This window comes from Xiphophorus couchianus, chromosome 2 (genome assembly GCF_001444195.1).
Source record: "Xiphophorus couchianus chromosome 2, X_couchianus-1.0, whole genome shotgun sequence".
NCBI classification, from domain to species: domain Eukaryota; kingdom Metazoa; phylum Chordata; class Actinopteri; order Cyprinodontiformes; family Poeciliidae; genus Xiphophorus; species Xiphophorus couchianus.
In genome coordinates, this window is record NC_040229.1 from 11,382,040 (window position 1) to 11,397,533 (window position 15,494).

A 15,494-nucleotide genomic window follows, 5' to 3' on the forward strand; every position below is an offset into this window, starting at 1 on the left:
GGCGCTTCAGGTACTTCCAGGTGCAGTTGATGAAACAGCAAGCTGACGTCTGCGTAGCCAGTTGCATACCTCTGACAAACTAAATGGTAATAAAGTAACATTTTCGACTGTTATTGGGAACGACGTGTGCAGAGAAAGCGACGGCGGAAGGCTATTTTCCGGCTTGAGAGAGGAGGAGGGGGAAAGTTTGGCTCATGGCTCTGCTTTTAGCTGCTTTATTAATAGTCTGCGGAATATCGAACAAGGCCATCGTCATCGGTAAGGATGGACAAACGTGTTTACTTTAGTGACCATTAAACCTTTAATCAGCTTTCTTAAATTGATTATTAATAATAACCTATGTATTTAGATTTACGTGATGCTTGTAGTACAGGGTCAGTGTACATGTGGTCAAATATGTGGTCATATTTGTCACGGAGTCACATGTTGTTGCCTGGCAACAGGGTTAAATCTGGACTTTGAACCCGGATGATCTAGTGACATTTGGACATAGTAAAAGAACCGGTCAGGGGATTTTCATCAGGGAAGGTTAGTTATTTATTTTAAAGTCACAATAAGCCCACATGTGACCAAATATTACACATTCATCATAACTCTAAATTCCATATTAATTTTTTACTTTTAAAGTATTCAGAAAGCAAGATTTGGGTACATTATAGTTTGAGTATTAAGGGTAATTTACTCAAATTTACACTAAGTCAATAAAATATACATAACAAGCTCTAATTAAGCACATTTCACACATTTTCTGAGGTGTTCAAACTTTTTGAAGGCCATCCTTTTAGTTTAATGCTTCCCTTGTTTGGGATGACAGTCCCTATGGGAAAACAGAAAGTTGCAACAGGAGATTTAGCAGCTGGTTTAAGACAAAGTTGAAGTACTGAATGCACCAATGCTACTGAAAACAAAATAGACCCTCAGCATGATAATGCCACTACCATCCTAGACATGTTGGGTTGAGTATTCTTAGGTTTAAGAGCTACTCCTCCACCTGGTGGTGCATGTGTTAGGCTTAGGCTATAACATGAAGGCCAAAATGAGAGTTGTTAATCTCTCAAAGTAGCTTTTGTTTTAATTTTTTCAGAGGGAGAGTTGGGAAAAAATATATATAAGTAAAAACACAAAATCTTTATATTGGCAGTCTGTTCAGCATTCATGGTCAAAATAATAAAGTGTTTATAATCTAGAGACTTGATCTTTATTAGAAGTGTGTAACTCTGTTTCTTTTTGTAGGTCAGACCTGTGTGGATGAGAGCAGGTTTAAGGAGCAGGTGGCTTATTTAGGGCCTTCATATGTACTGCAGTGTCCTCTGCAGACACTTCAGCCTCAGAGTCTCCCCCGATCCCTGTGGACCTGGCAGAAGGACTGTCAGCCGCTCCAGAATCAGGAAGGGAACGCCTTCCTGAAGTTCTCCAGCATCCGTTTAGAGGACCAAGGAAACTACACTTGTACTCAGCATGGAAACAGTACTCCATCATTCACTGTGCGCCTCGTAGTAAAGGGTGAGCATATAGTTTATATTTATCTCAAACCCGATAGCTTTAATGGTGTGTATTTACCGTCCAATAGCTGCCTTTACGTCAAGCATTTACTGTGGGCAGTTCTCACACTGATACCTGTGATGTGTATTTGCAGAGTCTCAGTGTGTAAAAGCTCCAGATTTTAAACCAAACGGCGACCCAACCAAACTCTGGAGGAGTGTGGGCTCTGTTGTGAAACTGAACTGCACTGCTCTGCTCTACTGGGACCCATCAGAGGAGCAGTGTGAAACCACACTACAGTGGAGCAAAGATGGCCAGCCACTCACCAACCACACTCTCTACCTGCACAACACAACATCATGGTCTTTTGAAGCTACTTACTTCAGTTCATTTTGTACCTGAGTTGATGTTTGTAGAGGAAGGTAAGAGTATCTTTTCTCTCTTATTTATCAGGTTCCCCGATGCAGGCCATCTGGTTGTCAGCAATCTCTTGGAGTTCACCCTTAGAGAGGCAGAGGATTTTGGACTTTACAGCTGCACCGTGAGGAACATTTCTGCTGACTTCAGCGTGCAAAATTCAAGTAAGACAAGTTGCGAAACATTTTGGGCTTTTCATTTTTAGAGAATTAAACCTGGATTTTTTTTTTTTTGCATACAGGTCTTTCCTCATTAGATTTTTTTTTTCCTGGATAAATTATATACCTTATTATTTTAGAAATTACTCCAGAAAGATATTTCAGTAGAAAAACATCAGTCAGTTATTTAAAGGGGCAGTATTATGTCAAATTGACACTTTTGAGCTTTAGATTACGTTATAATGTTTTCCCTCATTAAAAACTTACCTGGAATGTTGCCTTGATCCTTCCATGCATGCTTGAGAAATCCATGAATCTCCCATGACAACCATTCAGCTGTGCCAAACGCCTGAGTGGATCGAGTGCAGCCTTTGGGGCGTAGCTCCTCCTCCTCGCAGAGCACCCCTCCCCTGCCACGCCCCTTCTCAGCTCCTTCAGACTATCCAGCAGCAAGTAACAAACACCTGGTGAAACTGTGCATCAGCTGAGCTCATTACATCAGCTACTTCTCAGTGAAATGCTGGAAAAAGTGTTTGAGTTTACAGGGGAGCGTGATGACTTGCTGAAGGTGGAGTTTCAAACAGAGCAGGAGTTTTTAAGAAGACGGAGGCCCAATTTCAAGGTGTTAAATTTGTTTTACGTCATTGATAGTATTTTTTTATAGCACAATGTGCCTGGAAAATACATAACACTGCCCCTTTAGTATTGCGTATGTTCGGCCCACACAGTCTTGTCCTGCAGAAACTCGCCTCTTGTGGAGGCTTTCCCTTTCACAGGAGGGGTAAGCCACTAAAGAATACAGCTGAATAAGCAGGTTTTGCTGTATCCAAACATATTAGTGGAAAGCTGAAAGGAAAGAAAAGTTATGGCAGAAAAAGGGCCACACCCTAGATGGAGTACTAGATTATTACGAAACAAAGTCTATAAAGGAGTTTTTGGGCAGATTCCCGAGGTATTGACTGCAGTGCGAGTCAATACTTCAGGAGGCACAGCTATCAGGCGTGTTCACAACGTGAACTACAACTGACACATTCCTTGTTACGCCACTCCTGGTCTAACGAGAAAATGGGCTGGACTGTTGCTAAGGGATCCAAACTCCTATTTTCACGTCAAATAAAATGTTGTATTCATTTGAAAAGGAAGGTCTCAGAGTCGGGAGGAATGGTGAAGATAAGCATAATCCAAGCTGCCTGAGGTCCAACGTGTAATTTCTGTTAACGATGATTCGAGGAGCCATGTCATTAACTGGTGAAATTAGTTTTATCAAGTGCAAACTTGGCCCAGATGTCCAGCAGGAAGTTTTAGAGCGCTCCATGTTTCCATCTGCTGAAAAGCATTATGGGATGCTGATTTCATTTTGCAGCAAGATCTGACTTCTGCTCAGACCACCAAAAATAAAAAAAAAACACAGACCATGTTATCCCTGTACCTCATAGGGTTTATATAGTATGTAGTGTAGAAATTTCTGCATAAAATTAATTAATCTGTAATATTAAAATTTTCTCAGAAACGTAAATATAATTGCCATTAGCTGTAAGCTGAAACAAAAATAAACAGTTGAATTTAAATCACTCTACATGAAATTTATCACAATTTTTTTGTTTATTTGGTGTCATTTGTCCATCAGCTGATATTTGTCATTTACTAGTCTTAATAAATATATAATCTGATAATATAGCATTATAAAATGCCCAGTTATCTAGATATAAATAAGTAAATTGTCTCGTCTCATTATTATGTGTGTGTGTTCTCAGACAGTCCCAGCCACACAGCTGCAGTGATTGCAGCCATCTTCCTCCTCCTCCTGCTGGGGATAGCAGCCGTGGTTTACTCCAGGTGCCACCTGAATTTCAAGCTCTGGTACAAGAACTCCTATGGAGACTATGAACTCAATGGTGAGGCTTGTCGAAGCGATGTGAGGTTGTTCTCGTGTAGAAGTATCAGTCTTAGCTTCTGCTTTTTGTCTGTGTGTTTGTGTCTGTTGTGTCCGCAGATGGAAAATTATACGACGCCTATATCTCTTATGTCAACAATGATTATGACAGGAAGTTCATCAACTTTATCCTCAAACCTCATCTGGAGAATAGAAATGGGTACAAGGTGCACCTCAATGACAACGATATCCTGCCTAACACTGGTAACAAAAGATTAATTAGGACAAATACAATCAATATGTTACTACTGCTTGTTTTATGTAAACATACTGCCTTTCATAAACACATAAATGTAGTGTAATGATTATAAATCGGCCTTCTTTATTAAACAGAGCCTTCAGCAGAGCTCCTAATGAACATAAGCCGCTCGCGCCGCCTGATAGTGCTTCTCTCTAACGCTTATCTTGAGCAGGACTGGTGCACAAATAATTTCAGGTCAGTCTCAAACAACATAAATCTATTTTGTCATAAAGGAACAATAAAAGTTAGTGAAAGTGTTGAGCAGTTATGTAAATGTACCACTAGAGGTCGGTGTTGAGTCTGTGTTTTGAGTCTGAAGGGTTGAGTTTGTGTGTTTTTTCAGACAGGGCCTTCTTCACTTGCTGGAGTTATGTCAGCAGCCCATCCTGATCACGTTGGAGGGTCAGTTCAAACGCATGAGTCCTGAGATAAAGCAGCAGCTCAGTGAGAACGAGCACCGCCTCACCTTACTCACCTGGAGGCACAACTCTGTGGTAAGATTTAAGAGAAGGCTTCTGCGTTTTGGATTTTAAACCTCCATAAGAGCTGCAATGTCCATAAAGATATAGTTGTTTCTAAAGACAACAACTCATGAATACTACCTTATTATTAAGTCAAAAATGATTCAGAAACATAAGCATTATTACAACAAAACAAGCTACAAAGAAGTGATTAGTTTGTTTGTGGTAACACTCGCAGTTTTAGAGATGAACTAAGTCTTTGCTTTGTATTGAGGTTTTTTAAATGTGTTGCTGTTTTGCCAGATTGCATAAAAGTGGCATGAGGTTTTGTCTGATTTAACTGTTGAACTTTAGGTTTAAATGTTGCCTGATTGTGATTGGTTTCTTTAAGTATGTCACGCCCACTTAAAAAGCAGTGACAGAACCTCAGGCGAAACGACGCAGACTGTTGGAGAAATGATCAAACCAATTCCAAATGCTTCCCTTTGTGTGGCTTATTTTGGGGGCTAAATCTTTCAATTTAATTAGAGCCTAAATGTAAAAGTAAACATAATTTCAAAGTGGAAACATATGCTGAAGGAAATTAAAGGAGTCAGTTTGTTCTAACTTTGTTTTCTGGGTTGTTGAGCCCCAAATTGGCAGCTTTATTTATTGAAAAGCAGCAACATAAAGATGGCAGAAATCAGTATTTTAAAATGATTTTTTTCTGTTTGCTATTTTATAAATTCTAATCTTAATTTATTTTTGGGGGGAAATTTATGGGATGGACAGATAATTGTAAAGTGAAAGAAAAAAAATATATACATATTTTTTCTAGTGTGACATACTTTTAATGTTTTTTAGAAGAAGTCCTCTCTGCAGTTACAGCTGCAAGTCTTTTCTGGGATGCACATCCAGAAAAGTAAAATTTCACTCATTCTTCTTTGCAAGATGAAGTAGAGTACCTGTGAACCACACATTTCACGTCTTGCTACAGAATTTCCATTGGACTTAGGCCTGTAAATTGACTGGGACATTCTAAAATATGAATATGTTTTGATATAAACCATTCCACCATCCTCCTCAGATGTGAACCCCCAACACCAGTAAAAAAAAGTATTTTCTTCCAAAATCTTTTTTTTTATTGCAGAAAGCTTACTAACTTTGATGTTACAAACACAGAAATGTCTCCATTGTGGGGCAATAAAGGACGTTTCTGTTTCTATTCTATTCTTAATATGTGTTGTATTTGTTTATTTGTGGATATTTCTTTGTCAGACTCCTTCATCAGCATTCTGGAAGGAGCTAGCGTTAGCAATGCCTCGCAGAGTCATTTTCCACAAGGATTCTGCAGGCGACCCCCAGACTGTACTGCAGGATGATAAGGACCCCATGCTGACCCTTGACCCCGACTACTTGGACTGTCGCTCGGACACCGACCCTGCTGGAGATTTGGGTAAAACCAGTACTCATTGTATAAGTGGCACATGTATATTTGATTGATTCACACACTTTCCCATCACTTATTTCTTGTTCCTCCTGGTAAAGATGGATTCAATAATCCATCTATTATTGAAACAGCATGATCTCAACCTGGTCATTTCAGAAAAAAAAGTCTACTTTTAATTTAAACAAGGTTGAAATGTGAGGTGAACGTACCTACTACAACCTGTTGTCAAGTGCAATATGATCACTTTATTGCGTGTTTATAAATTGTAATGCTCCAGCCCTGTGGAGAGGATTTCTGTGAAAGTTTAGAGGTACGGACATGGAGGTCTCACATTGGGTTTAAGCCGTTAAACCAAACCATCTGAGTTTGTTTAAGATTATATGTTAGCATGTTTAAAAAAATGCTAATATATGTTTTTAAGTAAGTCAGAAATAAAAAACAAACTTCCCATATAGGTTTTTGTGTTCGATTTTTGAAGCAACCATAAGTTTCTGTGCAACATTTTAGGTCATTTTCACTGCTATATGTTAAATATTCCTATAAAATTAAACCCCCAAATCTTTTTAATGCAGGATGCACATCTGCACTTTGCATTGGTACATATTGGTGCCAGAAAAGGGAAAATCCTGAAGCCTTCATATAAACTCTGGTGCTGATCTTAGTCTCTTTAAACTGTGACAGATTTTTGGCATTTTATTCTCAAGGAATAACAAGAGACTAATGAATAATTTCAACTTGTGCACAAATCTCAAACTGATTTCAACTATGTTCTAGAATTTGCTAGTTTAGCTTGATTAAGCAAACCCAAGCAAGGGAAATTATCTAACTTGATGATAAAAAGATCAGTGAGTTGGCATATACTTTATCTAGGTCATTCTGGTGCGAGCCAAGTAATGTAATTATAACTTTAATGTTCCAGTGTTGGAGGTGCAGCTTCAATGAGGAGAACAGCATACACCTTCTCAACTTTGTAGCTAAAAATAAAAATTACATAGCACCATTTCCAGATTTGTAAGACATGCCTAAAATGAATGTAATGTCATTTTCAGCACACATTTTTTTTCAGACCATGTAGGCTAAATAATATGGAATCACCTATTTATTTAATTTCACAATTATTATTATTATTTTTTGCAAACTCTATAAACTGCTTTTTCAGGTAGTCCTGCAACTTTAAGAAATTGTTGCGCATTATTGACAGCAAACATGGTCCCAGTGGAAACAATACAATGAGGAAAGCCAAACACTATTGGAAGCTTGTGAAAGAGAAATGTCAAATTGTCCTGACAGAAAACTTATAGAAAAAATGCACATCGAAAAAAACCCCCAAAAAACTATCGCCTATAGGAATGACAGTGAATATGTTGAGTGTATTTAGCCAATATGCTTAAGTGCAGCAAAACACACTGAACTATGAAAACTAATAGTGGCAAAAGAACAATATTTAAATAGATGTGGGAAGAAATATGACAGATATGAGAAGTAGCTAAGTATTAAGCATAGTTTAAAAAGTTAAGTCGACTGTGAGTGGGTTTGCTTTAATCTCAACATTCACTACTTGCTAACAAGACCCAGTTTTATTTGAAAGCAGATGAGGCATGTGGATGTGTTTTTTACATGGTTTCCACTTTGTAATTTGTGATTTGCTGCAGGTCTTCGTCTTCCGATGCACAGGGCTCTGGCCTGTAAAGCTCCCGTCCTTCCTGCTGCTCCTGTCGAGGAAACTCAAGTAAGAGCCTCCGATATCGACGTCTCAGATCTGGGAACTCGCAGCTATGAAGCACGTTCAGATTTCTACTGCCTGGTCACCGAGGACATTTAATTCCTGCTTATATTTAAAATTCATTACTATGTATTTATGCTTCTTGTAGCTGTTTTTTTTCCCTTTTGCTATAGATTAATCAAAATGCCAATTTGTTAATTATCACAGATTGAGCTTTTTATGTTTTTCAGTTTTGTGACATTGTGAAGATGAGAAACACTAAAAGAAAATTTTGGTTGAATTTTGTAAATATTTATTTTCTTTTAGTGTCTACAGGAGAAAGTAAAGATATAAAGACTTTGCTATTTAAATACTGTCATCATTTCAAATGAATGAATCAAAAATATGTGAAACAAAACACCGGAAAGATCATCTTCAATTACAGAATTAAGGTACCTTTCTGTCCTCATGGAAAGCAAATTACCTGCAGTGGAAAAAACAGACTAAATATGGGTGCAGCACAGAACATTTCATTTTGTTCCTGTCCTAGCAGGAGCAAATATGTAAACAGGGTGTGGCCAGCGCTTAAGCACTTCAGTGCTTGTTTCAACAAACTGCATATATGAATAAGAAATTCTCACTTAACTTTTTCTCCCAGTGTCTTTTTATTAGTTAAAATTGGATGATACATGTGATGGTATAAAGCACACAAAAGTACAAAACCCACATATTTGACACCAACTACACTGAACATTAATCTTTAAAAATCATGTTTATTCCCCCAAAATAGATTCTATATACAAAATTTAAGTTTTTGTGTCTATTAAGAAACGAGTCTCAAAGGTGCTCATATGCAACATTCATCTCATTTAAAAATCTCAACTGAAAATATACATAAACTTTGCACAATTTTCTACTCCACCAATTGATTACACATTTTTTATAGATTTTCATTTTTAGTGTAAGAAAGCATGCAAATCCATAAGCATGATCCCCAAAGATGAAAGATATTTACATCCATTTTTTTGTCTCTAATTTCCATTCAAATAAAACAAGATTAGATGCTGACTTGTATAAACAAAAGAAATATTCAATCTTAATATCTTTTTCAAATTAAAAGCACTATTTACAAAGCTAACTTGTTATAGTGAGAGGTTCTCCCATCAACAGTGTTTTTTTGCTTTTAAGCCATTGTGTTTAAATGCATATTGCTATGACTGGAATAAAATCCCTTAGAGTCTATACAAACAGTGTTCACACAAATTAGAGTACAGGCAATATCTGTTCAATCATAATCCTGCTGCATCCGCGGTTCTCGTGCTGTTCTGATGGACTGTTTTGTAAAAATACACAGCAGTTTTTCCCATGGGTCAGGTCCTGCATCTCAGAATTCAGAACATAAGTCCTCTTTCTTATAACCTTTCTGTAACACAAAGACAGAAATTACATTAGTGACATTTTCTAAATGTGGACAACAGAACAGTAATTTATTCCAAAAATAGACAGAGCACTTGATTTCTTAAGTTTGTCCCGGACACTTGGCATACATTAAAATGGTTTGCTTTTGTTCATATGTTTTAAACGCAGATCACAGTGCTGGAAATAAAAAAAAAAAAGTAACAAATATGAACACATTTTTGTTTTGTTTGGACTTGTTAATTAGGCAAGAGGCTGAAGGCCACACCCTTTGGGAGTGTCAATCTGCGACCTGCAGAAGGCAGTAAATTCGCAGGGTTCAGCCCAGCGCAAGGTCCTGCTCGACTGGGTGTTTGCATAAGCATGTGAATGTGTGAGCTGCCTCAAGTTATATGGCTTTTGGGCATGTGCCATCCAACTAATGTGGAAGCAGCAGGGATGGAGCCACACAGGTGGAAGAATGAGGGTGTGGCACTTTGACTTTTTGTTCCTGCCCTTGCTCAAGGACAGGAGACGTTTGGCAAAAAGCTGCTAAAATATGTTTACCAAATAACACGATGAAGTCATTCATAGAAGTTTGAGATTATTGCAGAAAACACCTGCTTGGACTTGTTGAGTATGGAGTTAAAAGGTAAATTAAGAGTGAACATAATAAAAAAAAACAAGTGTACCTGATTTTTCATAAAACCTGACCAGAAGCAGCTCAGAAGTGATTTATGTATTAGTTGCCTTTTTTTTTTGGTAATGCTATAGTCTCTTGAAACAATTTTTTTCATAAAACTGTAATAAATTTTTACCTTAAACACCTTCAATTTTTTAACAACTGAAACATTGTGCTGTGAAGGTTAGATCATTGCTTTCAAACATCCTAAGCTCATTGGCAGCAACAAGTGATCACAAATAAGTCATCAGTCATGCAGAGCTTGAACATTTTTTGTTATTTTTGAAGTCTCTTACCTGTCTCAAAGTCTTGTGCAGTTTTCTGTAATTATAAATGTTGCGAAGTACTATGGATGCACTTCTGCTCACATCAGCCATGGCTGGTCTGGAAAACATTTCATCAAGTGTTAACATATTACATGAATGAAAGATGTTTACGCAGATGCAGTATTCTGCGTAAACATCTAATTCAGATAGGATGAATTTAAATTGTATTTGTAGGGTAAGATAACATGTCACGTACTCGTTCTCCGCCATTCTCTTCATGTTCATCAGTCTGGCCAAGCCAGAATTTTCAGTGATTCTCTTGGCAGCTTCAAAATTGCGCGCCACCATATTATTGAGAACACCACAGAGGTTGACCAGCACCTCACTACCAGGCATGTCTTTGTCAACATCCTCTGGTAACTTCCTCACCACGACATCTATTGCTTGTACAGCTGAATTAAAATAGGAGGTATAGATTAAAAATTCAATGTTGGTGGAAAATGTTGTTTTTTCACAACCAATGTTGCATTAACTAAGCAATCATTTTTAAAACATAAACTTAATATTCCATTAAAACATTTTGATTAATTTGTACAAGAGATTGCGTTTGTTGCTTACAGTCTCAAGAGGAACAAACCTTTTGATAACTTAAAATATCCAGGTTAAAATTGTTATAAAAAATTGACAGTTTTAAATCTGAAGAGAGGGAAATCTGAGTCAAAAATTATTTTAATAAACAGAACCCACTTTCTTTGAGTTTACACATTGAACTAATTCTCACCCAGAAGACCTTGTAAAAACACTAATTAAATAAGAATTGGTAACCTGTAATTCTTGGCATTTAATGTTTTACAACAACAAAAAAAATTAAAATAAAAACTGGACTGACTGTCAGCATGGGAAGACAGGCTCCTGAACAAGCCACTGAGAGAACGTAGCTCAGAGCTCCTTTCTGAGCGCAAGAGATCCATCAGGTTTGGCAGCATCTTGTAGTCGTTCACCATATAGCGGGACATCCTTTCAGCCCACTGCAGGTTACAGACATAAAGTTTTATTATGACACGCGAAAAATGGTTTTACTTTTTACAGAGTTCTGCTAAATTTGTCGCCCACCGGCTCCTGTCCAGCGGTGATATTCTGCAGAGCTCCAATGGCCGCTTCACGTGTGGTGGCATTAATTTCGCATGATTTTATCACGCTATTGTACAAATGCACTATTTTAGGGTGCCACAGCCACTCCAGGCCTTTTGGCATTTTTGAAAGCTCAGCAGGTGAAAAGGATCTCTGGGCGGACGTTTTCTGGTAATCAGAAAAAAGGACACAACATGTCAGGCGTACAACAAAATGTCTTGTCCATAATACACACTCAGTCCTCAAAGCTGATGACTGCTTACCTGTTTGATTTTGCGGCTATTCGGTGAAAAGCAGCCGACGGTGTTCGACGAGGTATTCGTACCTTCATAAGACAAATTTGATTTCATAGAAGGTGGCATTTCATCATACAGTTGGTAGGAGAGGTTCCTTAAGATGCACGTTGCGTTCTCAGCACCCTTTATCACAAACACAAACAAGTGAATATGGGCACAAAGATGGATTTTGCTCATACAGGAAAAATTGTTTCCACTCCCACCTTTTCTTGTACTTTTCCAGTGTCAAGGGTGCTACGAAGAAAATTCACTAAAGACTCCACCAGCCCTTTTGTTTCTCGCACCTCTTTACGGACCTTTTCTGAGCCAGAGCTCAGATTCCTGAAAGAACAAAGCGATTAACGTCAAGGGATGTATCATTTTAAAATCACCTATGGCATCACTTTAAAAAGTGCAGTTCAAATTTTCAAAATTCACACAGATCAAGATAACTAGAGACTGGATGGACGCCCTAGTCGGTTAAGCAACAATCAATTACACAGAGCTTCTAAAACGTCCAACAGCCGACACAGAGATGACTGCATGAAGACAGAGAGCAAAAAACTGGCGAGAGCCAAACAGATTTAAAAACCAAAATCCTGTTGATGCAACACAGCTTAGGCCATAATGGTTGGTTTTTGTTTGTTTAGTTTTTTTTTCACAAGAAAGTGATCCTGTCTGAAGTCTGTGACAACTTCCTCCATGCAAGTTCACTATTTTGTGAACTTTTTAGAGATATTTCAGACAAAACTGGTTATAGAGGCTGGAGTTGCTCATCCAGCCACGGTAGTAAATAAATTAAGACAATTTATTGTAGTTTTTTCCACATTTCCAGTGAAAATATTGACTCAGAGTCAAAGGAAAGTTGGAAGTTTGTCTTGACCTGCTGTTTGAAGCAACGGATCAGATGTCAGAGTCTCTATAGAAGCTCCTCAAAACAGAGTCTGATGGCTGAAGTTGACATTTTAAATTAATGTGTGATGTGCTTCAGCACAGAAACATGAAACATACATATATATATATATATTCATTACAGGAAAACAAATTATTTATGAGCATCACATCACTAAATTCAATTCCTTTTTAAAGACTTCTTAAAGTTATCGGACAGGAAAATAATAATAGATGAAATATGCAAACATGACAGGCAGGCAGGCCCTGTGTAAATTATGTCAAGATTAAGCCAACCTGCCAAGCACAACAATACTTTTCTTTATTTAGCAGACAAAAAAGAACACAAAAGAAGATCTGAAAATGCCTAGCCATTTCCCTCAAGGTACAATTTAAAAACTAATCTTTTTAAACCGATTAGGCTCTACGACTAAACCCGGGCTGTACTTACGGAAAACATTCAAATGCTCCTCTGAAAGCAAGTAGAAATAATTGACAAAAAACTTCAATAAACTTCAGATGACAAAGTAACATTTCATGAACTATTTCACAACTTTGTGAGAAGAACCCATTTTCAGGTTCTGATCAACTTTTCTCACCTCAAGCATCCCAACGTGTTGTGCAATATTTCTGTCTCCGAGGGAGAATTTGAGGGGATACCTTTGTCTTCTTTAATCATTTCTGCTTTTGTACTCTCACTTGTACTGACAGGGATAAGAACTTTCTCGGTGAGGCGAGGAAGTATTGTCTTCAGCTTCTCCTTAAGCGGATCTTTGGCTGAAAGATTCCACAGAATACCTGCAGGAAAAAAATAGCAATAGTCAATCACCTTTTCATACAAGGTAGTAAATGTACGCATAAGATAAGCTTAATGAACTTTGTCTCGCCTCAAACGGTACATTTTAGTTCATCCCTGTCCTTCACGGCTGCTAACATTTAGATGCTTCATATTCTGCAGTGAGAACGTTCCTCACGATCAACAGGTATTCTGAACTAGCCATATAGAGTAAATATTATGCTTTCTGATTAAAAATGTTAAAAAGCTTGCTTTGGGTTATAGTTGCACAGTTCTGGTAAACTAGTTAAATATAAGGTGAGCATGTACAGTTGCTTTATCACTTTCCCAAAGCTTCAAAGTGAACTCTGGACTGTAACTGATAAAAGAAAAAAGTAACAAGGCCGTCATTCATAGAAAGGGAGTCGCCCAGGCCTGTTCATGAGGAACCAACAGGCCTGGGCGGCTCTCACACACACACACACACACACACACACACACACACACACACACACACACACACACACACACACACACTCCCCTGTTCTCAAATACACAAAGCCCATAGATATGACACCACCTCCACCTTTACCTTCACCTCCACCGTCCCATACATTAGACACGCCAAAAGACCTACACCTTCACACTTTCCTCCGTTTCTCCTCTCCATATTATTAGTTTCACAGGCTAAAGCAAAGGATACACAAGGTGGGGCTGCAGCCTGAAAACTAATTTGCAGCCAATCTGTTTTGAGACTCAGATGTGAGATAGTTTTTTTAATTAAAAACTGCAACTAGTCTGTAAACAAGATTGCAGTTAGTTCAATTTAAGGACATACAGAGTGATGTGTCACAAAAAATGTAGGGACAAGTCGGCAGAGGAGAAATGGCGAAAAAAGATAAAAACCACAAATTTCTGAGAAAATTGTGATTTTCACTCTTTTGGGGGGTAAATTTAGAAGTGTAAGTCATGTGGAAACCATCTCATGCTTTAAATAGCAATTTCAGAAGTTTAAATTCCACTTGTTTAGAGGTTGAGCAGCGGGAAGTCTCAGCTCATTAACACACCGGGCTTTGAATGGTTATTCACACTACTATTGTACTTTGTTTGGCCAGTAAGACAGACATCTGAAAGCAGGATGGCTACTTAACTATGCAGGAACTTAATTAGGGTGTCTGGTTGGGTTTGTGTTATTGAACAAAGACGGACCAAGCTGAACGTGTTGCTCAAGAACTGAGCCGTGGTTATAAAATGCGTCGCTGTGGCGGCTTCCACACTGAGGCCGACGGCTGATTTAAATTTAAAAAATTGCAACCATGCACACACACACCTAGGGAGAATTTAGAGAAACCAATTACTGAATTGAACCCAAGACCTTACAATCTCCTATTTCCCTATTTCATCAAGGAGTGCAGCACTTGTTAATGTAATGCATCATCTGAAAGAAGTGTATCTGTGAAACTAATTATTGCATTTGTTGAAGTAAAAAATATTTTTTCTAAAATACAGCTATACTCTTGACTTATTCTAATGAAACAAATAATTTCCATCATTTACTTCATGAGCTCGCCATTTTGACACATGCAGAACTTTATGTCAAGTTTTTTTTTCTGATTGTCAGTAAAATTATGAACATCTACCGGAAATCATGTTATCAAACTCTCTGTTGGTGTAGATCCAATTTTTTTTGTCCTGATGATGATCATAGTCTTCATTATTTTACCTGTGATGTTTTTGCGAAGCTCATCGTCTTCCATTTCAAGCGCCTCATCAAGCGCCTTGATGCCATTGTTATCAATAAGGTCCTGCTTATTTGCAACATGTTGATAGATCATATTGCGTATGGCGCCAGTGGAATAACGGCGAACTTCAGGATCATCACTGTTGAACAGCTTCACCAGAACCTTAGTGGCACCCAAATCTCTCACCTGGAACAAATACAGAGAATGTTTCAGCAATTCAAATAGCTCTGTAGATCGTTTTGTTTTTATTACTGTAGATGATTTCAAATTAAGCCTTTTTTAAATCTCTGTTCACCGAGTTGCACAATTCAAGCAGTAGGATTAGTTTTTTACAAAGAAAAGAAAAAAATCTCCCTGCGTTGGTAAATATTTCAGTCACGAATCTTTTCCAATACAAAACCACAATAAGATTGTCCAGAAAACGACCATATTCTATCCACACAAAAGCAACTCATAAGAGGACTGTAATAAGTTGAAAAACAAACAAAATCATCTATTAGGGTCAAAATAAACT

The 15,494-nt window shown here is 37.8% G+C and overlaps 2 protein-coding genes across 3 annotated transcripts in view; one reads left to right on the top strand and one right to left on the bottom strand.

Moving 5' to 3' along the window:
* Window positions 1–8,714, top strand: sigirr (single immunoglobulin and toll-interleukin 1 receptor (TIR) domain). The gene is made up of 10 exons (XM_028031591.1): window positions 1–258; window positions 1,234–1,503; window positions 1,637–1,844; window positions 1,936–2,063; window positions 3,812–3,952; window positions 4,051–4,194; window positions 4,324–4,426; window positions 4,575–4,725; window positions 5,950–6,127; window positions 7,774–8,714. The coding sequence occupies exons 1-10, from the start codon at window positions 195–197 to the stop codon at window positions 7,941–7,943; spliced, it is 1,557 nt and encodes a 518-aa protein (XP_027887392.1). The 5' UTR covers window positions 1–194; the 3' UTR covers window positions 7,944–8,714.
* The window catches only part of pkp3a (plakophilin 3a), a 21,406-nt gene continuing 14,381 nt past the window's right edge, over window positions 8,470–15,494 (bottom strand). For both annotated transcript variants that reach the window (XM_028031579.1, XM_028031571.1), the window contains 9 exons: window positions 14,962–15,166; window positions 13,063–13,261; window positions 11,797–11,914; window positions 11,561–11,716; window positions 11,280–11,465; window positions 11,056–11,194; window positions 10,423–10,618; window positions 10,197–10,284; window positions 8,470–9,246 (listed from right to left, as the gene is read on the bottom strand). In XM_028031579.1, coding sequence (XP_027887380.1) covers window positions 9,208–9,246; window positions 10,197–10,284; window positions 10,423–10,618; window positions 11,056–11,194; window positions 11,280–11,465; window positions 11,561–11,716; window positions 11,797–11,914; window positions 13,063–13,261; window positions 14,962–15,166 — 1,326 coding nt within the window. In that variant the 3' untranslated portion in view covers window positions 8,470–9,207. The remainder of the gene's footprint in view (window positions 9,247–10,196; window positions 10,285–10,422; window positions 10,619–11,055; window positions 11,195–11,279; window positions 11,466–11,560; window positions 11,717–11,796; window positions 11,915–13,062; window positions 13,262–14,961; window positions 15,167–15,494) is intronic.

Bases quoted from the DNA above. Each gene is read 5' to 3' on its own strand.
- sigirr (XM_028031591.1), top strand. From the start codon at position 195: ATGGCTCTGCTTTTAGCTGCTTTATTAATAGTCTGCGGAATATCGAAC. The intron at 1,504-1,636 runs GTGAGCATATAG...GTGTATTTGCAG, and splicing joins TGTGCGCCTCGTAGTAAAGG to AGTCTCAGTGTGTAAAAGCT. The intron at 6,128-7,773 runs GTAAAACCAGTA...GATTTGCTGCAG, and splicing joins CGACCCTGCTGGAGATTTGG to GTCTTCGTCTTCCGATGCAC.